Genomic DNA, 22,370 nt, shown 5'->3' on the forward strand with positions numbered 1-22,370 from the left:
CATTTTTATAAATGTATTGTGTTTTATTGACTCATACCTAATTTAATCTTGTTGACCCGTGGCTATAGATCATTTTTACAGCTCGATTTCCGCCACAGTGCAGGATGAGGCACCTCCGAAGTATTTTATCTGATTGTAACTCATCTTTTTGACAGTAAAGAGTGGTGGGTGGGGGGTGATGGGGTGAGACAGGGTCTGCGTCTCAGTGAGAGATCCTGTCTTTGTAAGATGTTGGACTTTGAAGACCATTTTCCTTCCTGAGGAGTTGGGTTTGTTCCTCTGTACCTGTTCTCTGAGAACCTCACACAGGCTCTGCCTCTGCTGAGACAGGCGAAGGCAGATGAAAGCCTGGCATATTGTGTGCAAAATCCCTGCTCTGGTCTGATCACTCTTGTTTGTGGAGGATTTTGAAGCTGCAATAACACCCTGTGTGTCTTTTTCCTTGCCTTTGGTTTTTGTAATTCCCACAACGATGAGCAGCACCGTTTAACCCTCTTCAGAGAGGCAGGGCTCAGTTGAAAGAAGACCCTTTTTGTCTGAGCATACAGAACATGCATACAGTGCCTATTGACTCAGGAGTGGGGCTGGGATAGGGTGTGGGGGGGTGTGGGGGGCTTGGGAACTACAGATGGGGCTTTGTAGCGCTCTGTCGCTGCACTGTGCTTGTCTGATGCTGAAGCCTTTAAAAGGCAAATGTACCGCAGGCGTTCCCTCGGGTATAGTAGCAAGCATTGTAGCTGTCATAGTCTTCCTCCTCCCACCCCCCTTTTTACCGCCTCCCCCTCCCCCTCCCCTCGTTCACATGCATAAATAGATCAGGGAATACATAAATCAAAATAAAGATGACAGCAGGAACGATTTAGAGACGGAAGACTCTGCAATAAAACTCCATCAAAGTGTCGTTTGAGAGCAGCGGTGCAGGCCCAGGGGCTTCTGAGCACCAATCAGAGGAGGCACAAAGCCAATCCCAGGTAGGCTGGCAGCAGGGAGGCCTGTTGTCATGACAACCCACCACACAGCCTACGCATGAACACAGGGATAGCAGAGAGGGTTTAATGTAGGAGGGAAGGGCAGTGGCAGTTTCGGATAAGTGGAGGCTGCTTATTCACACACAGGAAGAAGGTGGCAGAATAAAACCGCTCGTCACGGACAACAAACAAAAAAAAACAGGTTGCATGTGGTAACCACCATGATCACCTAACCTGTATGCTGAACTGACGGGACATGTCTTTTCTCAATTCTTTCCTTAAATTATGGAAAGCTGGTCCATATCTAGAAATCAAAATCACAATACGACCTTCTGCAATATCCCAAAAAACTGCTTCCCAAAAAACCTGCTTGACCTTTTGTAATGGGTCAGCTGCTGAATACATACATTATACATTATAGTCACCTAAGACTGAAGGTCAGGGATGCGACGGAGTTAACACTCCTGCTATTCTCTGGTGCAGAAATCAGAAAAGTGCTTGTATTTATAAATCCAATTTTGATGGATTGAAAAATTTTGGAAATTGTTGGAATCAGTTTTTTTAGTTTAGTTAAGTACAGAAATGCATCAAGTAAAGCATTTATTCACTGGCGTTTAAAACAAAAGGAAAAAAAAGGTTCATCGTTTCCATATGCACTAATAACAACCGTGTAGTTCAGATAGAGATGACCAATACTGAAGGTAACTCCAGCCAACCCTGCTGCTGCTGCTGCTGCAGTAATTATAGACGCCCTGGAAAATGCTGTACGTTAGAGATAGCTCACATTATAGTTGTTTGTAACGTTGTGTTCAGTCGGGCAGTTAAGACTTATCAGCGATGAAGATTCATGCAGCGCTCGCTGTAATGGGGCTGTCATTCCTGCAGACAGCTCAGAACATCCCTGCATAAATATACACACATCATCAAACAGGTTTGTCAGACTTACCCTAAATATAAACGTATCCAGTGTGTGCCTGTGCATATCTTTAGGTGATATGAGACTTATCAGATGTTGCCTTCTGAGACCTGCATGTTGTATCTGGCTGTTTCAATCAAAGGCATCATGGGGGATATTTTTTTTTTTCTTTGTTTTTTTTTTTTCTTTCTTCAATCTCTGTCTTATTCACTCAGCGATCAGGCTGACGTTTTGACGCGTCCTCCTTTGTCCTGTCGCCTCACATATCATCAGTTCTGACGTGATTACAGCTAATGGCTGTTGGAGGGACTGGGTCACAGGAAACGTTCCGCTGCTATATATAGACTTTTTACTTCACTGCTTCTTCCCTGAATTAGAAAGCAGGATTTAGGCTAGGCCCATCTCTGTAGGTTGGAACAGGGTTGACCCCTGTCAACTGACACCAGGCCAAGTTTGATGACAAAGTTGTTGCTGACTAGTACAAGTGATGATGATAACGACGGTAATGATGATGATAATTATTGAGGTGGCGGTGGTGATGATAAAGACGGTAATCGGGGCTGAGAGGATGACGGCGGAGGTGGTGCTGATGATGCTAAATGTGGAGGCAGTGATGAGGGTTGAAGTGATGATGAAAGTGATGACAGTGCTGTTGGTGAAAGTGGAGGTAATGATGATGAAGGAGGGGAGAAGTCATCAGGTGTCAGCACTTTAGGAGGATGACTGTCAAGATGACTAACAAGCTCTAACTCTGTGCTCCTTCACCTTTCTCTGCAGTTTGAAGCTTGAATGTGACAAGTTGGCCAGTGAGAAGTCGGAGATGCAGCGCCATTATATCATGGTAAGTGAGCTGTGTGTCTGTGACTTCCATGGATGTTTATTTGCAAATAAATACTTTATAGCTGTTCCCCATCCTCCTCCACCAACACCCTGCAGTTTTATTATTTTCTGCTCAATTCAAAAAGTAGTCAAACCTTTTTATCTATACAAACTGCACACAGAAGAATTGTTGATTTTTTTGGTCTCCATGGCGCCTACTGGTCGTTGTTAATGGCAGAAAAGGTCCTAACGATGTGACATATACAAGCACACATGCATATTATTCTTTCCTTTTCAATTCTGGTTATTTTATGTGCGTGTTCCTCTCTCCTCAACCATTATTTCCTCCCCCCTCTGTTTCTCTCTTCCTCTGTCTCTCTGTACACACACACACACACACACACACACATTTGAAAACACAGATGTGCTCACCCCTCTCCGCTCCACCTCAGGACTAATCTCATTGTTGCTGGCCATGGCTGTGTAGCTGTCTGATGTTTTGCCTCTAATTGATCCTCTGACTGGCTTTAATCTTATCTAATCTGTGCCGCCGCATTGCTCTCTCCACCATTAGCCAGCCAGCAGACAGAGACACATACACACATACTCGTGTGTGTGTGTGTGTGTGTGTGTGTGTGTGTGTGGGTCTGTGTGTGACGGACACGCTCACACTCACTCAAGCATTGTCAGTTTGATCGTAGTCGTTCCCACTCACAAAGACAACATGACTGTCACTTTTTGTACAAAAAATTCAAGCATCGCCTTGAACGTTGTAAATTATAAACATCAATAGCTCAATCTTTGCAGTCTGAAAGAGCAACAGACTTTTTGAAATAGTTTGGTGATTCATTTGACCTTTGGCTGTCCTTACTGACCTCTCGAATGAGTAATGTTTTGTTGTTTGCCATAGAAGGTTGTGGACTTTTCTTTGATGGTTGGGTAAATCGTGCTAGCAGGATGTTTGGTTGTTTACAGGCTGAAATTATCATCAGAAAGTAAGGAAAGGACGATGTAGAGTTCTCATTAGTGACATCAGTCGCGTTTGGTATTTGTATTCACTTTCTGGATCCCTGTACAGGGCACATCACCTTGCAGCTGCTGTGTTTTTTTGTCCCCAAGGCAGTTTATTTTCTTTAATAATATTTGCTTTTTGTTCACCTTGTGCCTTAATGGCTGCCATATAAAAGAAATACTTTACTCTATCAATCTGTCGTTTCTGTTGTCTGTTGGTTTTAATCCCTGAAATGTTGCAGCTTCATGTCACCATGAGCACAAGCTCAATGTTTTACCGCCATAGAAATGACTACTACAAATGTGACTACCAAAATGAAGACTATTACACAAACCTCTTTTTGTTGTATTTCCTTTGGAAGACATGTAAGAGAAATACAAAGCAGTCCAGATAGAGGAGTCACTCCTGGAGTGTTCGTATAACCCACTGAGTAGTTATGATTACATTTCTGAGGCTCATATGAGATCGACAGACTTACATCACACAATCTTATTGTTGAGAGCTGTAGCTGTGACTTAAAAATCTAAATTCACTCCATCAGTCTAGTGTTTGAATAAATAAAGTATTTCATCAGTAATGATCTAATCTCAAAACGGATCTCAAGATAAATGAGAACGCATCACATCGGTGCTGTAGGACTTTTCCCACATGGTTACCATGACAACAAATCAACTGTTACAAATGGATGGAAGTCATTTGATGTAAAGTTTTTTTTTTTATGATTGCACTATGTCCACTGCATTTGAATTCCTTTGGAGAAGCAGAATGTTTGTTCCCATTTGTTCTAACCGGGACTGTGATTCTTTGATACAGAGGCACAAACAATGCTTTACTTTTTTACTACCCTTTGTGTTACTGCGGCAACATGAATTTCCCCTATGGGGATTAATTAAAGTGTGTCTTGTCACATTCCTGCTGTTATCTAACTGCACCATTTAAAATACATAATTTCTTTAGAAAAAAAAAAAAAGAACAAAAGGATTCTACCAATATTTGGCTAAAGTGAGGCTATAAAAGTGAACAGAATTAATGCAATATTGCTTCCTTGTTCACTTGCTCCCTTATACTCACAGATGCACACAGACACACCATGTGTGCATGCACACACACGCACTTGTAATCGCACTTCCACTCCATCAGTGGCAAGCTCAGCCTTGTATCCCTACAAAAATCCCCTCCTGCCGCTGGCCTTCTAATAGCATATCAGGTTGCCCCACTCTTCCAGCCAGCGGCAGCACCTCCATTTCCCCAGTGCAGTAATTGCTTTAGGGAGCTTCCACATGGACACAAACAGTTACAGTGTGTGTGTGTGTGTGTGTGTGTGTGTGTGTGCGCGTGCGCGTGTGCGTGTGCGTGTGCATTTCTGTGTGAGAGAGCTGTGTGCTGTTTGTTTTCCGGAGACAGAGCCAGTCCCCCTGCAGACAGAGTGGGTGATTAACAGGGTTGACACCTAGAGGGTGGCCCTCTCATTAACACTGAACACACACACACACACACACACACACACACACACACACACACACACACTCACACACTCAGTTCCCTTTACTGCTTGTAGCTGTGTGCCTTCCGTTTGTTTGTTGATCTGAATGATTAAATGAGTAACCGTGTTCAAGGTGTGTCATTTAGGTTGCCAATGCACCGTGTGTTAATAATTACTGATGCCAAGTTTTCACGTAATCACCTTATTTTTTCACTCCATGGTTGAAAATCTTCAAAATGATCTCCAGGTTTTTAAATTCTGCTTTTGCAACAAGCATATTAATATCCTGAATTATTTTTATCATCAATAATAGAGAGGATACATAAAGATTTGGTTCATTTGTTGATGTAACCTTTTTTTTTCTTTCTTTTTCAGTACTATGAGATGTCTTACGGGCTTAATATCGAGATGCACAAACAGGTGAGTCCGTTATTTCACACGAGTCTCCTGAATTATTTTCTTGTGTATGAAAAACTTTATTTTGCTAAGGCAAAAAAAGGAACAGGAAGATCTCTTGAAAATGTATAGCGAGTGAGTGGGAGAGTTTCCTACCTCAGGTGCCTCCCCTCGTCTGAAGGTTGTAGGAATTTTCCTGCAGTTGTGAGCAGACAGTCTCCCACTGCATTCTTCATATGAGAAATCATAACATGTATAGGTATATAATGAGTTTAAGGTGCACTGTGGTATTAAAAAGTCAAGGTATCTAAACCACTAAAATATACTGTCATACCGTGCCTGAGGTGTAACAGTAAATGACTCGCAAAACCATGATAACCTGACATTGGTATATGTGGTATATATACATATATATATATATATATATAAACGTATGTCTGCCGGGTTCAGGTGGTGTTGGACAAAAAAATACAGGACGCACGTCGAGCTCTAGATAAGATAATTAATTGTTTAGTTGTTCATGCTGATAATTCAGCTGGGAAAGATTTATGGCCATCAAAGCCTGGAAGGTGCTCTCGCTGCCTGTCGCTAACATGATCTATGAAAACAAAGAAAACAACACATTTACGTCCACAACCTTGAACATAAATGACTGAATAACGTCTCACACTGTGTGATGCAGTCACAGCTGTGCATTCCCAACCCAATTTCGCCTCCGCACATTTGCAGCTCACTGATTGGCAGGTGTGAATTGTGGAAATAATCTCAAATATTTGAATGTCATCTGCGGCTCTGTGTAAAAAAAAAAAACAGCAGAGGGGATTTCAGATTAGTTTTTGTCCACTCTAAAATCAGTATTCCATTTCTGCTGAATATGGAAATGTTTATACAGCAATTTTATTATTTCAAATGCTGGTAAATGTAAAAAAAAATTGCACTAAAATGACAATATGTGGATTTTAATGTTATGTTTTAGAGGTAATCTGTCTTATTTTTTCATCAGCCGTTGACCGCTGTTGACCGCTAACGTACTTAACAGGCATCTTTAATGTGGTTGCCAAAGGTTGCCCCACTCCTGTGCAGACACTGCAGTTGGATCCCGTGGAGCCACTTTAAACAGAAAAGAAAAGGAAGCCTTTGCTCGAGCAGGTGCCCATACATCAGTTTTTGTGGCTGAAGCAGGGGAAGTAATTTATGATCAGTCTGTAGGAGGGAAAGAACGATGGGTCTCCGAAGGGCCAGCCCTTATCGCTGACCTCGTCTGGTTCTGCCACATACACACGCACACACACGTACTGTCTTATGATTGACGGCCCATGCTGACAGCCATATTGGAAGAACCGAGTGGGCTATGACAAATTGAAACACACACACACACACACACACACAGAAAGAGGTAGCAGCTCCCATGATTTAAAGATCTTCACATTTATGCACCGACACAAACTCTGAGGTAGGAAGTGAGGCACAGGCACTGGTATACATGCAGGGCAAACACACACACACACGCACACTAACACACAAGGGTACGTGGTGTGAGCGTGTGTGTGTGTGTATTCATCTCAGTTAGCCCATATGCTACATTTGCATGTTACTAGCACATGCTCTTAACCTTTTGTGAGAGAGAGAGAGTGTGTGTGTGTGTGTGTTTGCATGTACATGCTTTCCACAGGCACAATATGAGTGGGTGCAAAGAGTTGCTAGTTCCATTAGAGAGTTGAAATTGAAGGGGAAGTGTGTAAATGAGTGTCGAGGAGCATTCATGTCTAGGCCTATTGTGCAGATCTACCCTCCTCCACTGCTCCTCCTCCTCCTCCTCCTCATTTTTCCACCTCTGTCTCTGTTTCCCTTTCTCTCTCTCTCTCTCTCTCTCTCTCACACATGCTCACACGTTCAATTGCTCCCTCTTGATCACTCTGTCCTACTCAATTCAAAAAGTGCCCCTCTATTCTGTTCCCTCCCTCTCCCTCTGTTCTCCTCTCTATGCGTGTGTGTGTGTGTGTGTTGAGGAGAAGCAAAGTTGAGCTGTAGATTGAACTGGGAATATGTTGAATTGAGCTGTATTATTGCTGGGTTGTCTTTGTTAGTTCTGCTTTTCACTCGGTGTTGCTCCCTGTAACCATAGGTTCTCCCTGACGACATATTATCGAGTGGCTCTTTTACACACAGCATGTTTCCATGCTACAGTTGCCCTTGACCCAGTATCCAAGAAGTAGTGCAGAATCGAACGATCCTTGGAATGAAGTGTGTTTCAGACATGAACTCCGCATTATGTCCAGATAATTGTCACGCAGAGGTGTCGGAGAGTCTGTGTGTGTGTGTGTGTGTGTGTGTAATGATGAGCGGATAAGAGTGAGGCGCTTGATGGGAAGTTGTGCTCTGCATGCCTAATGACTGTTACAAGGGCCCCTCTCTCCTCATCGTGCCACAAATTAGGCTCTAACACAATTACTGCTGCTTTGCATATCTCACACGGATTGGATGATTACCAACCAAATGTGATAATAGACGTATGTGAGAAAGACGGGGAGCGTGCATGTGTGCGTGCTTCCAAGAGTTTTGAGAAAGCATATCAAGTACGAGCAACTTAATTAATGAGGTGATAAAGGGATTCTGATATGGCTGATATATGTGTAAGCGTGATTGTGTGTGTGTGTGATACAAAGTGTGTGCCCGGGTTCAGAAAGGTCACAGCAGACGCTCCTCATACCAGTGAAAGTGTGTCATGAATCGCTGAACGTCAATTTTAATATAATGGGGGTTTAAAAGACGAGCCAGGTGATATATTTTCCCAGTCAATGAATGCTGTGAACGAACGATACGTTCATTCTGCTAACAGGAATCGTCTGTGTTTACAAAGCCCGTTGTGTGGAATTATGACGGGAACTACATGATGCTACCAAAGTATGATCCTGACACTGTGATCAGAAATGCCATGACTGCTCCTTTGTACTATTTTTTTATTCTGACCCAAATTATGATGATTTATTATATTGGTGATAATTGTAGAAAAGATGCTAGAATCTTAAACATGTGGAGCCTTCTGTGCACAACCTACCTGCTGACCTAGTGTGTTTACTGCTGTTTTTTCAGGGTAGGCAGTGTCAGGCTAGACTTTTAGAGTTTAGCATAAGACCCAGATACTTGGTAATCACGACTAGAACTCCATCACCCCCATAGAGCAGGTTGTTGTTTCTTAAGAAGCAAATTCTCAGATTCATGGATTTTTCCCACAGTGTGCAGTGCCTCAACTGTGAATTCAGCCATTATAGATTGTATAATCTACACCCCTGGGTTTTTCTGCTGTGATATGTCAAACTGTATTATGTGAAAAAAGACCATGAAGGCTGCTCATCAACCCAGTTGGCCCAGTGTTGTTGGCGCATGAGTGGGTGTGGTTTCCACTCCATTTCAATTTGCCATCGAAAAATATTGCGCCGTCCAAAACCATCGTTAATAATAATAATAATAATAATAATAATAATAATAACAGAATGAACACATTCCATCACTTGTCACTGTTATCACACAAATAGAAAATGGCCCGTACTGTCTGCCAACAATCATAGCTGAGAAACAATAAAGGTTTTCCACAGCCACCGCTCGATTCTGCACTCGCTGCCACAGCACACAGGCTAATGCAGCACAGTCTGTGTGTCAGTGGTGTTAGCATTCGGGTCCGAACATGTGCAACAAAAGTAAAGGCGGAGTGATTGAGCTGTAAGTCTATTTATGCGTAACCACACAGGCTTGACAAAGATCTAGACTCTCTAGACTAAAACGCAGCCGCAGAGGAAAGCAGAATGTATGTGTTTTTTAAATTAACATGTTATAATGTGGGTTACACCGTTGGGAAACATTTGCGACTCATTTTTAAAAGGTAACATCACACAACAAAAAAAGCAATTAATAGGGTTTGAGAATTTAAATTCTAGAGACTCTAATTCTGTGGCTGAACTGTTTTGTTTGGGATTTGTTGATAATGACAATCAAATTGAATCAGAATTGCCCTTAAACTGATTAAATCTTCCTCCACAGGCAGAGATAGTGAAGAGATTGAACGGGATCTGCGCACAAATCCTCCCCTACCTATCTCAGGAGGTAAGCGTGCACGCACACACACACACACACACACACACACACACACACACACACACACACACACAGACATCACTAACCCCTTGACCTGCAGCCCTATTCCTTACAGCGCTGAATGAGATCACCCTCATTCCTGACTCATTATCTTTCCACCTCTGTGACCCCTCGCTCAGTTTCTCCCATTCTCCTTCTCTCTCCTCCACCCATCATTCATCATCACTGGCTTCCTGTATCCCCCCCCCCCCCCGACACTTTCTCTTTATTCCTCTCTCTCTCCCATCTTGACGTTCTACCATATTCAGTGTGCTCCCCTCTTCCATTTTGACCTCCCGTCTCACTCCCCTCCCTCCCCTCTAACCCCCCACCCTTGTCTTCTTTTCCTTTATACGTGTGTGTGTGTTTGTGTCTGTCAGTGTAATAAATGGTTGTGTGATTCGGATAAGGCATGCTCTTATCTGCCCAACAGGGGGTTGACCTCCACCTATTACAGCCCACCAGCCGACCATCCATTCTCCAGTGTCACATAAGGCTTTTTTTGTGCGTGTGTGTCTGGATGAATAGCTGAATGGTGTGAGTGAGTGGTTGGTTGGTTGGTGGGGGGGGGTTGTATGTGTGTGCATCACTAGGGAGCGTTGTTGGGCCTCTGTTGCTACTGTTGATATTGATCTAACCTTTCAACCCCTCTCCCCACAAACCCTCCTCTCCTTGTTTCTGCCTCATTTTTATTGTCTCCCTCACTTTTCCCCCGCCCTCCCCACCCTCCCCACCCTTCGTCATCTCCAGCACCAGCAGCAGGTACTGGCAGCCATAGAGAGGGCCAAGCAGGTCACCCCTCCGGAGATGAACTCCATCATAAGGGTAAGATGTTCCTGCCTGCTGTGATGGATAGAGTAGTGAAGTTATTGGTCAGTTCGATAAATTCTGTTCTGTTCTTTAATGGCCGTCTTTACATTTACAAATGTTGAATCTTTTTGATCAGTTATTAATCGGCAAATAAAATAGTAGGGTGTATTGACTCTGTGGGAAGTGGGAAACTGAGCGATGTATGATCTTTAGCTTCTCTCACCGTTGGCCAACTAATAAAACACAAACGTTGACATGCTCTACTTTGGAATTCATATAGTTTAAATATTATAATTTTTATTAATCTCATTTATATGCCATCTTTGTGGCCCAGCCCATATATTTTATTTAAAAGGAAGTAACCACTTTGCATTTTCCTGTGACTGTGGCACATTATATATATATATATATACATATATATTATTTTATTGCTTTTATTTTAAATCAAACTTTAATCAGTAATCAGTGATCAAAGTAGCTGTTTCTTGTGTTGATTGACTAATCACTTCCTGTAATCGGCTAATAGTTGCTGTGAGGATGCATACTTTCAAAATACAGAATGTTTTCTTACTACAACACAGCATCTTTTCTTTGACGCCACCTATCCACCCCTGGGCACATTCACTGGGGTCACTTACATTATCTATAAGTCCAGTGTTGGTTGAACTAACCACTCTATCATTGAGGCGTAGAAAGTACACTTCTATACAGACCTGTGTTGATTGGACGTGTTTTCCTGACTACTGGGACATGTCCACTTTCAGCCTGTCCCTGATTACCATCAGTATCTTCCTCTAATGGCTGCTCATATCACTATATGTACCTACAGTATGTAGAACACTTTCATAGGCAGGGTGAGCTTAGGTGGATAAATGCTTATGTCTACGATAAGTCCGTCAGAATTGTGATAAATATCAAGCCACTGATGTGTCATGCTGCGTGTGAGCACAGTGTGGAGTGATTGGCCTGCACATGCCTGCCACTTACTGTTTGTCTTTTTTGGGAACGAAGACGCATGATTTTGCCGTCTGTCGTCTGTCCTCTGCTGGATTATGGACATTTTATTCATTTTAACACCAGGTTACTCCCTCTGATATTTCCCTTCACCCATTTTCACTGTGTTTAAGATGTTTTGCATTTATGATAAATAAGTTAAGTGTGCTGCAGATTGTCCGTCTACTGGGTCTGTACTTAATCTATGATGTATTCTATTGTGCTGTAGCTATTAGTGCTCATAGTGCCTCACATGTCATATTAAACACCAGTTGTGATTTATACCAGGTCTGTGAATTGCAGATTTTGTATTTCTTACAGTATCAGTGTGTGTGTGTGTGTGCTTGTGTGCGTGTGTGTGTGCATGTGTGTGTTTGTCTTCTGTGCAGCAGCAGCTTCAGGCTCACCAGCTGTCTCAGCTCCAGGGCCTGGCCCTGCCCATGACCCCACTGCCTCTGGGCCTGAGCCAGCCATCTCTCCCCGCTGTCACCACCTCCTCCGGTCTCTTCTCCCTCTCCTCCCTGCTGGCCTCCCAAGCCCAGCTGGCCAAGGAGGAGAAGGCGTCACGTGATGGTGTGGACAGCCACCGCGAGGAGGACGGGGACAAGTCTGATTAGCTGCTTTCCCATTCAGCTCTGTTTTCACCCAGGGACCCGAATCCCAAGATTTGAGCCCCCTTGGCCTACAGTCACACTACTGGTCTCCATCTACCTGACCGTAGTTATCATGGGCTTTCATCCCAACACCATTTTAACATATCTGTATGTATCTTTCATGTCTCTCTCTCATTAAGTCTGTGTCTTTTCTTCACACGCACTCTTTTGTGTATGTGATTAAACAGGACTTCTACTTTTTTTTTTTTTTTTTTTTTATTACCAGCGCTGCTTTCTATTTCTGTTGTTTCCTGTCGTCCTGTCCCTGTTCTTGCTCATGTTCTCTCTTCCTGTTCCTTTGCCTCTGTTCCGGGCAGAGTGGTGGGTGGGGGGAGGGTGGGGGGGGGGTGAGACTGGACACACAGTCCTGTAAGTGTCCGAACAGGCTTAATGTTAAACAAAGGGATTCTTTGGCGAACCATAAAACTTGTCACAGACACTACGCGGTTCTTAAAACTCACTTTCCTAACTGGTTCAAAGCTAAATTTAAACACTGGATCGGGGACTTGTTTAAATATTTGCCCTAATGCTGAAGTGAAGGAGAGACATTTCCGTCTTGTGTTTCCTTCTGCAGCTGCAGTCACATCACCAACCAAATGCTGCTTCTGAGCAGAATTGTAATAACACCTCCGGGCACCAGGCTAGAGATTTTCCGTATAATCCTAAATTTATAAGAAAAAAGGAAAAGCACCTTGTTAGAGTTACAACATGCTGAGAACTGTCAGTCTAGATAACAAACCCAGCTTAGTAAGTAATCCCCCCCCATTTCCGATCCTTGCCTGACCCTGCGAGGTACGGCAGATAAATCCACTCAGCAGGCAAATTTCTTTTTTTTTTATATATCAGGGGTTTTAAAGAGCTGAGATGGCAACAGAGAGAACAGAGATGCCACTTGACTCTGTTATCCTCCCACCACCCTTTTCCTTCTTTAATGTTCACTAATATCAGAGCAGAGACTGAGGGGAGCGAGTGTGCATGTTGCGTGTTTGACAGCAGAGGGCAGCGTGTGTCTTTGAACAAGTGTCCTTGGCGAGTTCAGGCTTGAGCAAAACAAGTACAGGACGGAGAACAAGCTGTGCCACCAGAGCGGACGGCTTATTCGTCCATTTATGAGTGTTTCCAACTTAATAAGACAATAAACTCTGCATGCGGTCAGTCCCAGTCGCCGTCATGAGCCCGCGTTTGAGAGGAGGAAACCTGGTCCCTCTTTAAATCCAAATTTAATCTGTGTGTATTTTTGATTCACTGTTCACACACACAATATTGCACAGGTGATTTAACGTGTTAATGTGACACAGTGAGTGGGAAATCTCAGTGATTTAACAAAAGCAGAAATCAGAGAGATGAAGCGTTGAGTAGAAGCTCTTTCAGCCTCACAGGCCCTGCACACCTATCCATCACTGTTCATTGACTCTGTGACTGTGTGTGATTAAAACTGTTATTAGATCCAATCAGTGAAACTGCACGGAGAATAATGTCCTCAACTGTGGCTGCATCCAACATCTCTGGCAGTCTATGGCTCCATGTGTTCCCCGAGTTATTTGTATTCGAGTATCGGAACCCTGTGAATTTTAAAATTCCCCCAAGTGGCCAGTTTGATTTCCACAGTGACTCTTTGCTGCATGTTACGCCCTCGCTCTCTCTTTCATCCCTCACTTCCTGTCATGTCTTTAATGTCTGTCTTTGAAGAGCAAATGGTCCAAAATTTCATACAAATCCACACATTTTTCTTTTCTTTTTCTTTTTCGTTTTTTAACAGCAGTTTGCGTCCATAATGTTGCATCACTGCCTTCTTATCTCTCCTTTACACACCTCAGCTGTCCTAATAAAAAACAAAGGTACTTCTCTATTTTATGTCACTACAAACACATCCTGGCATGTTTCTCAGAACAATCTCACGCTCAAGGACAAATATTAAGGGCCCATGTTGAGAATTTCACAACATAGGTCAGCTCTTATTTGTGTATTGCCCCTGCATTTATCTCTGGTTTCCTCGCTGCCAGTGTTGTCTCTATGCCAGAATAGTTTTGCGATCTGTGAAGGTTAAAAACACTGCGTCTTACTTCAGTTTCACCAAAGCATGTCTGTGTGATTAAAGGCAAAAAGCAAACTCGAGTTAAGTTGTGATATGACGTAAACAACTCATGGAATCAAAGACCATAGTCTTAACACTGGTGCAAAAAGCCGGCTTTATTTAATGTGACGTCAAATGGGACGCAAAGGTCCAGTGGGTAAGAATTAGTGACGTGGAATGATGAGAAACCCAAACAGACTCCTCTGTTCACGCCGTCCCTTTCGCTCAGTTCAACTACGTTGGACTTTGCTCTTTCCCTGCCTGAAGTACACATAAGAAGGTCTATTCCAGTGAACTTCTATTTTAAAGCCATTTTTTTACGAATACAAACACAATTATGTTTAGTATACAGTATATATATACATCATTAAACCCTCCTGAATGTTACACACTGGACCCTTCAGTCAGTTAAATGTCTGAATTGGATTAAACGCCACACTGTTTCCTCTGTGAATGCAGTTTACTGCGTACAATTATTAGTATTCCATTGGAGGCGCCACAGCAGGACGTGTGGGGAAAGGTGTAATTAGTCAGTGAAAACACACGCGTGTGTGGACGGACACGCGTGTTCTTCCGCAAAATGAGAAAACACACACACATGCATTTTCCTCTTCATCAACTGATCTCTGGAATAACGACGAAGCACATTTTATTGTTGAAGTCCCCATACTACGTCCCTTGCTGATTTCTGCGTGCGTTTTGTTGTTTTTCCATCCGTGTAAATTCAGCAAACAAAACGACAAATGTAAAGTAATTCCATACTGAAGTCCTTCACGCGTGTGAAGGTTTTCCGATGACGAACACCGGCGTGTGTTTAAACCGTTTGTACAGGTTCAGTTCTGTTCTTTCTACAAACATGCTATCTCATCCCGCTTGTGAATTCCGCTCGTCGACCTCTCATTCAGCCACACGCGGGTGTGGATCTAGCTCCATACTGTACTCGTCATAGTGATATGCAGAGCATGTAGACCAAGTGTCACACAAACACACACGTAAAGTGCATGTCTGCGAGGGAGCCCAGAGAGATTTTCTGTCTTTAATTCTTTCTTCTTTTTTTTTTTTTTTCCCTGGTAGAGACATTTATTCGAGAAAAACGAATGTTTGGTCCAAATTTCCTGTGATCGATGCACTTGTATTGATTTATTATTATTATTATTTTGATTATTGTTTTGAAATATTAATCAATATGAACTAGAACCAGAATCACAGAACTGATGTTATGAACCTACAAATGAAATTCTATGTATTTGTTGAAGTAGTTGGAGGCGCTCACCTCTGTATACAGTTATACATAGAAAGCTTTATGTGTATATGGCTGCATCTTCTCTTGTCTGTCCTGGATGATTCTTGTGTTGTTGTGTTACAAACCTTATGTGACACTGGGGGAAACTGCAGTATGTTGACCTTTTTTTCCCCCCTCCCTCCCCCCGTTTCCTTTCTCCTCCTCCCCCTCCTCTCTGCCCTTTACTCCTGTGTCACTCCCCCCCCCCCCCCATAGAGTGAAGCATTGTAAGCGTTTTGAGCTTTGTAAAGGTCTTTTTTAAATACTTATTTTTGTGTATAATGTAAAACCTGAAAGTGTGTACTTTGGCAACAAAAAAAAGAGAAAAAAAAAGTGTTTTGTGTCTGAAACCATAGCTCCATTTAAACAAATAAACAAACAAAAAAAAGAAACTATAAAAGTACAACAAACATTTACTATGAATAATATGAAATGTTCTGCAGTAAAGAAGGACTTCTTGTGCCTTACAAATAAAGTCAATCAAATCATAAGCCTCGCTCCGCCTCTTTAAAACTCACCGCGAGTCGCGTCACAGTCGAGAGAGTGCAGATTGTTGTGCGGCTGGTGTGACGCCTCTGTGATAACACAGAGACAATTCACTGGGACTGAATCGTCACCTTTGACCCACTCAGGGATAGAGAGAGTCGTCCACTGTTGAGAAGGTTTATTCATGCCTTATCAGTTTAGTTGTTTAGACTCATGAGAATAAATCCAGACTGATTTTATGTCACACTGTGTGTAAGAGTGAACTTTAATAGGTTGACTGTTAAAATCTAAACTAAAACTTAAAAAAAGAAGCCATTTTTAACTATTTCGCTTCCTATTAAGAATAACAGGATACCAGAGAGTATCTAAATGCAATTATTTTGCAGATCTTGTTTCTTTATGTTAAAAAAACAAAACTATTAACTTAAACCGTTCGTCGGAAAAATAGTAAATACTCTACGCTAAGTGGCCAGAATTTGCTTTGGTGTGAAGCCCTGGAAACAAAGAACGTGGAACATTGGCAGATTTATCCAATGACTGTTCTGGTTTAGACATTCCTCACATTCTAGCTTCCAATATTGACTTGGCCAGGCTGACGTTTATTTTAAGACCAAACATCAAAGTACAGATCTGTTTCAGATCCTGGACTTGACCCATGCTGGTGATGACCTCGCTGCCTGAGGCCTCCTGCAGTTCGCTGCAGATCCACCAGGAGGAAGTGTTGATTTACGTTTAGCTGCACCTGCACTCTGAGGTGAAACCAGCCCATAATTGCCCTGAGATATTCCCTCATGTGCTCCAGTGTTTGTGTTTCACTGCAGGAGCCAGAGTATCCTGTTCTTTTGGCTGCGCTGATGGAGGTTTATCTATTCCGCTCCGCTCTGCGTGTTGGCAGAGTGGATCACGCAGATCGCGCTTTGCTTGGCACCTGCGTATAATCTTCATTTAGATGCTCCGTCTATGACGAGACATAACTTGGTTTGTTGCATTCATAGCTATTCCAATTTATACACACACACACACACACACTGGTAGGGCAGATGGATGCATGTGCAGTGGATGCTTTGTTGGTTTGTTGGTGAATGTCAGCAGGTCCTTCTTCCTCATTTCCTCTCCTGTCTGTCTTCTTCCTCCCTCTGTTTGTCTTTCCTCTGTGCAGACGGATGTGTGTGTGTGTGTGTGTGTGTGTTTAGAGAAAGACTGGTGAAACCTCAGAGTTCCTGTGGTTGCAGCCCTCCTCCCTTCCTCCTGCTCCCCACAGACAGCTCTGGATCTGACACTTAAATAAATATGAAAGTGTCCTATTTTTCCCTCTCTCTCCCTGTCTCTCTCCCTGTCTCTCTCCCTCTGTCTGAGGATTCACACACTCGGCACATGCAGCGGCTCAGAGCACTGCTCTGGTGCCACACAACCTGTCTTGCTTTGTTTAATTAGTGGCGTCACGGTTTTTCTAGATATTTGCTTTCAAACAAAGAAACTTGCATGTTTAAACTCTCACTACGACGTGAAATGTATTAACTGAAGTTAATCCCTGTCGAATGCCTTGTTTAATCCCATATGTTTGCAAATGTCCGGCTGTTTATAGACGTTATTTGCTTTTTGCTGCTTTTTTAAATACAGGAGCTTGACGACTGAACACTGGGCAGTGTTTGCTTTAAAGCACGGCTGTCGAGCTCTTTTTTAGAACCAGGGGCCACATACAGCACAAATTGATCTCTAGTGGGCCGGACCAGTAAAATAATAGCATAATACCCCATAAACAACAAGGACTCAGATCCTTTCCCTTTATTTTACATTAATGAAGAATCTTTTTACAAGCGTGTTTGTATGAAGCACTGACACATTGGTCCTTAAAAGGCTCACCTAATAAAATCAACACTAATTTCTGATCAGCCCTTTTCAGTTGGAGTCTATTGGTAAACACCTCACTCCCTGTACCAAAGTCCATAGAGAGAATGAACGATGTTACGTCACAGCCCACAGGAGGTGTTGCCTGCGTCAGTTTGAATTTACCTCAGCGACACAAACTTTAAGACTGTCCCACACGAGGAGGATTTTCAAATCTGAAAAGTGAGAGACCTCAGACACTCCCGACTCTGTAACCGATGTTTTAATCCTGAGAAAGCACAGACTAGACGACCCGGTGAAGACGCAGGACCACACACTCTCAGGGAGGAGATTCCAGGGATTTTTTGGGGGATCTCACAGAATGTAAACAGACATGGAGGCAGACTGTCTCTGTGTCTTGTTGCAGGACACGTTAAACATAAATCCACAAGTGTGTCCTCTTTCTCTACCGTCCACCGGGCTTGGCCAGATAATCTGTCCAAATCAGCCTAAAATCACGAGACACCCACGATTGCCGGAAGGGCCAGATCAGGACCGAAATCACAGATTTCCTCTCTGGACTTTGGTACAGGAGAGTGAGCGGTTTACAAACTTCAGTTCCAGTTGGAAAAGGCTGAGTAACAGACAGATAAGGTGACAAACACACACACGTTATGTTTTAAGAGCGCGAGGTCGTCCACGTGCCAGGCTCGTTTATCAGCAGTGCTCAGGGAAAGTCACACACTGCAGACACTGGAACCTGAATGAGGTGAAGTGTGCAAAACATTTTCTGATTAACAGTAACACGGTACATGGCACGTTAATTGCGACGTCTAATTGGCATCAACACAGACAAAATGGCTGCACGATCAGCACCAGAGATTTACAACAGAGTTTGGCAAAATAGGTAAATAATATTGTCATTTTGGTCATTTTTATGCCAAACCCTGATATGAGAAGGAAGTGATGCCTGTGAGCGACAGATATCATTATTATTATTATTATTATTGTTATTATTGTTATTATTATTATTAGATTATAATAAGGTGACGGATTCTTTTCTTCTTCTTTTTTAAATCAAGTTAAAAAGGTTTGGAAACCTGTGACTGTCATTTATGTCATGCATGTGTCCACATTTCTGATAGAAAAGCAGAGTATTATAGGACTGCAGTGGAAAACAAGACTCTGTGTGTGTGTGTGTGTGTGTGTGATGAGTCTGAGAGAGCGACAGAGAGTGAGAAGCATCTTGATTAATCATGATTGACTCATTCAGAGCCCACTCGTCTTTTCGCCCTCACTCCCTTGCTCCCTCTCTCTTTTATAGCTTGATTACGGAGATGTACTCTATCTCTCATTACCGCCGCGCCTCCACCCCCTCACCTCCTCATCCCCCCCCACTGCGCCAGTGTATTCACCCGTCCACTGGAATGGAGGCTGTCAATCTCAGTCTGCCACCTCTTCATCCTCTAACCCGACGCATGAACCCCATCCGTCCCTCCATCCATCCACCTCTCTTATTCATCACTGTCACTCTCTTTCTTTCTTTCTTTCTTTCTTTCTTTCTTTCTTTCTTTCTCTCTCTTCAACCCCTCTCCTGTTTGTTGTTGTTGTTTTCTCCTCTGCATTCAGAATGATTTGTCGCTCCCTGCTTGTCTGTCAGACACACTCACAAAAGTGAATAAAGGGAATACTCAACATTCTATCTCTCTCTCTCTCTCTCTCTCTGTCTGTACAGTTACTCATCACACACACACACACACACACACACACACATGAACAAATAACTCATCTAAATGTTCAGCCCTCTCTGGTTCAGCTCATTGACTTGTATTTATTTTTCTTTTATTGTATTTTAGTATACGTAAAACACGTAACATTCTTATATTTGTGTTGAAGCCAGGACGTGGTTAGCCTAGCATAGCTTAGCATCTCCCAAACACATGCATTTTGCAAATATTTATTTATTTATTTACTTACTTATTTAATGTTTGTAACACAAATGTATGTCAACACTTCATAGAATTACTGGAACAAGATTCACAAGAAAGTGGTTGCTCACAGTTCAGGTTTTTAGTCCTATAACATTGGAAGAAAGGAGGATACGTATAATACAACTATACCTAAGTCAAAAAGCACCACCAGCAGTAAGAACACGCCACGGGCAAATATCTCCAGTGCAAAACTTTATAATCGTTAAAAACTGTTTTAACACCAACGTCGCGCTAATAAAGCAAGACGGCTGCAAACATGGCGGTGCAGTGCACTCCTGTGCTACTGCTACATACACACAGAAGACCAAACAGAGGCAGCAATAGAACAAGTTATTTTTCTTGGTTTAGAAACGGCTAAACAAATTTCCCTTTGCAACCACAATACCTGCTTTTTTTTTCAATTTGATTTGATTTAATCCCCCCCCCCCCCCCCACACACACACACACACGGCTCTCTATCCCCACTGGTAATGTTGTGCAGTGTGGAGCCCTCCCCTGTGTAGTTAGTGGGCTGTTACCCAGCTGCCTCTGATACTTCCTGCCTGTCACTTCCAATCCTGGTGACAGTACGCCTAAAACACACACACACACACACACACACCTCATTGTTCACTGACATACCATTAGGATCACTATTTAGACGCCTGTTCCGCAGATATGCATAAACGCTCAGCGGTCATTTGTGTGTGTTTGAGTGTACACACACACACACACACACACACACACACACACACACACACACACACAAATACACACAAATACAAACACACACACTCTCAGCTGAAGACACAGACCCATGCAGGGAAGCACACATCAAATGGAGGCTCTTGCAACACACACTGACACATCGTATATATGAGAGGATGAAAATGTACGCTTTTACACGCATGCACACACACACACACACACACACACACACACACACACACACACTGTGTCACAGCAGTGGAATAGACTCCCCATCGCTGAAAGCCAAATTCATTTAGCATAAGCCCTCACTCTCTGGCTCACTCTTTCTCACCAGCTCTATTTGTAGCCTGCCTCCCTGCTCCTCCTCCTCCTCCTCCTCCTCCTCCTCCTCCTCCTCCTCCTCCAGAGAAACCAATCACTTTTCATCTTCCTTTTCATTTGTCTGTGACTTTGTCTCTGTTTGTCTTGGACGTCATTTTTCACCTTTTTTTTTTATAAAAAACAATTTATATTCCAACACATTCTTAATATTATTTAATTTAATTTAATGTGCTCATAAATGCTTTTCCCCACAAATACACCTGCATCAGTCATGTCTTATCATGCTGGGATTCTTTCTTGATGACTTTTATTCATTGTCTTTTTGTGTGATCCTTTCTGATCCATATACAGTATTTCCAGGTCTCTGGTTTCCTCCCACAGTTCCTCTCACTCTGTGTGAATGATTGTTTGTCGCTGTGGTCCTGTGATGGACTGGCTACCTGTGGACCCCGTCTTTTATCCTATGTCAGCAGCAACCAGTGACCCTGCAACTCTCATGTGGAGGATAAAGGTAAAATAAAATAAAATACAAATGAACTCATAAACTAGAATCGTTTCATCAGTAAGAATCTACACACAAAATATATAGAAGGAAGTATGACCATAAAAAATAGTCTAAGCTTTGCTTGCAGATCAACTCCATCGCTACACGGATCCCAGCAATACAGAGGTATAATCTACTCTAGAGAGTCACATTTTATATATATGTGTAATAGTGATTTCTGTGCCATCCCAAAATGATCACTGGTAACATGATAGAACTATTCTGTCTGTTGACTTCCTGTCCAGAGCTGAGGATTAGAATCCAGAGATCATCTAGTCTCTTCAGACTTTATAACAGCCTTATCGAGAGGCTTAATCTTTCTAACACTGTGTCCAATTTTAAATCACGTCTGAATCCCTTGTTTGATTTGTGCATCATTTGCATCATTTATTGATATTTTTAGTTTTGCCTCACTTTAATGGGTTTGTGTTTTTCTCGTCATTGCTGGTGTACTCCCTGTCTTGTTCTGTTTCTCTTCACAACTGTATCTTTATTCCTCTGTAAATGCTTTGACTCTATGATTCTATGTCTGCCACGATACATGCATTAGTGTTTTTATGACTTGTTCTCTCCAACAACACCAGTAACATGTTTTCCTTTATCAAGCTGTAAAAACTTTGTCAGGAAACATAATCTGTTAGAAAGGAGGAACCTGGAAAACCTGGGTAAAATGTGCACTTTAAATATAGATTGCACAAAGATGACCTGCTATTCACATTGACATGTCTACAGATCATACTTAAGTGTTGTTGACATGTGTGAGATGCGTCAACAGTTGGCGGGTTCATGACTGAACTCTGTCTCTCTCCTGTCTCACACACTGTCTACCTGCGTCCCACGAGCCCCGGCTTTGTCTTAGTTGGCACTGTTGTTTCTGGAAAGCACTTTCATCCTGATCCTCATCACTAATTCATCTGCTTACTACCTTCATCCATCAGTGCTAGCTCAAGTATGAAAACACCTCAGGCAATCTT

At 42.6% G+C, this 22,370-nt stretch overlaps 1 protein-coding gene across 2 annotated transcripts in view; it reads left to right on the forward strand.

The window, feature by feature from the left end:
* The window catches only part of tle5 (TLE family member 5, transcriptional modulator), a 32,502-nt gene extending 20,120 nt beyond the window's left edge, over window positions 1-12,382 (forward strand). Inside the window, exons 4-8 of one of the 2 annotated variants that reach the window (XM_058637684.1) lie at window positions 2,662-2,725; window positions 5,574-5,618; window positions 9,633-9,695; window positions 10,476-10,550; window positions 11,918-12,382. In XM_058637684.1, coding sequence (XP_058493667.1) covers window positions 2,662-2,725; window positions 5,574-5,618; window positions 9,633-9,695; window positions 10,476-10,550; window positions 11,918-12,145 — 475 coding nt within the window. In that variant the 3' untranslated portion in view covers window positions 12,146-12,382. The remainder of the gene's footprint in view (window positions 1-2,661; window positions 2,726-5,573; window positions 5,619-9,632; window positions 9,696-10,475; window positions 10,551-11,917) is intronic. The other variant, XM_058637685.1, reaches the window with a different exon arrangement.
* The last annotated feature ends 9,988 nt before the right edge of the window (window positions 12,383-22,370 follow it).

The sequence above is a fragment of the Solea solea genome, chromosome 9 (genome assembly GCF_958295425.1).
Source record: "Solea solea chromosome 9, fSolSol10.1, whole genome shotgun sequence".
Taxonomy (NCBI): Eukaryota; Metazoa; Chordata; class Actinopteri; order Pleuronectiformes; family Soleidae; genus Solea; species Solea solea.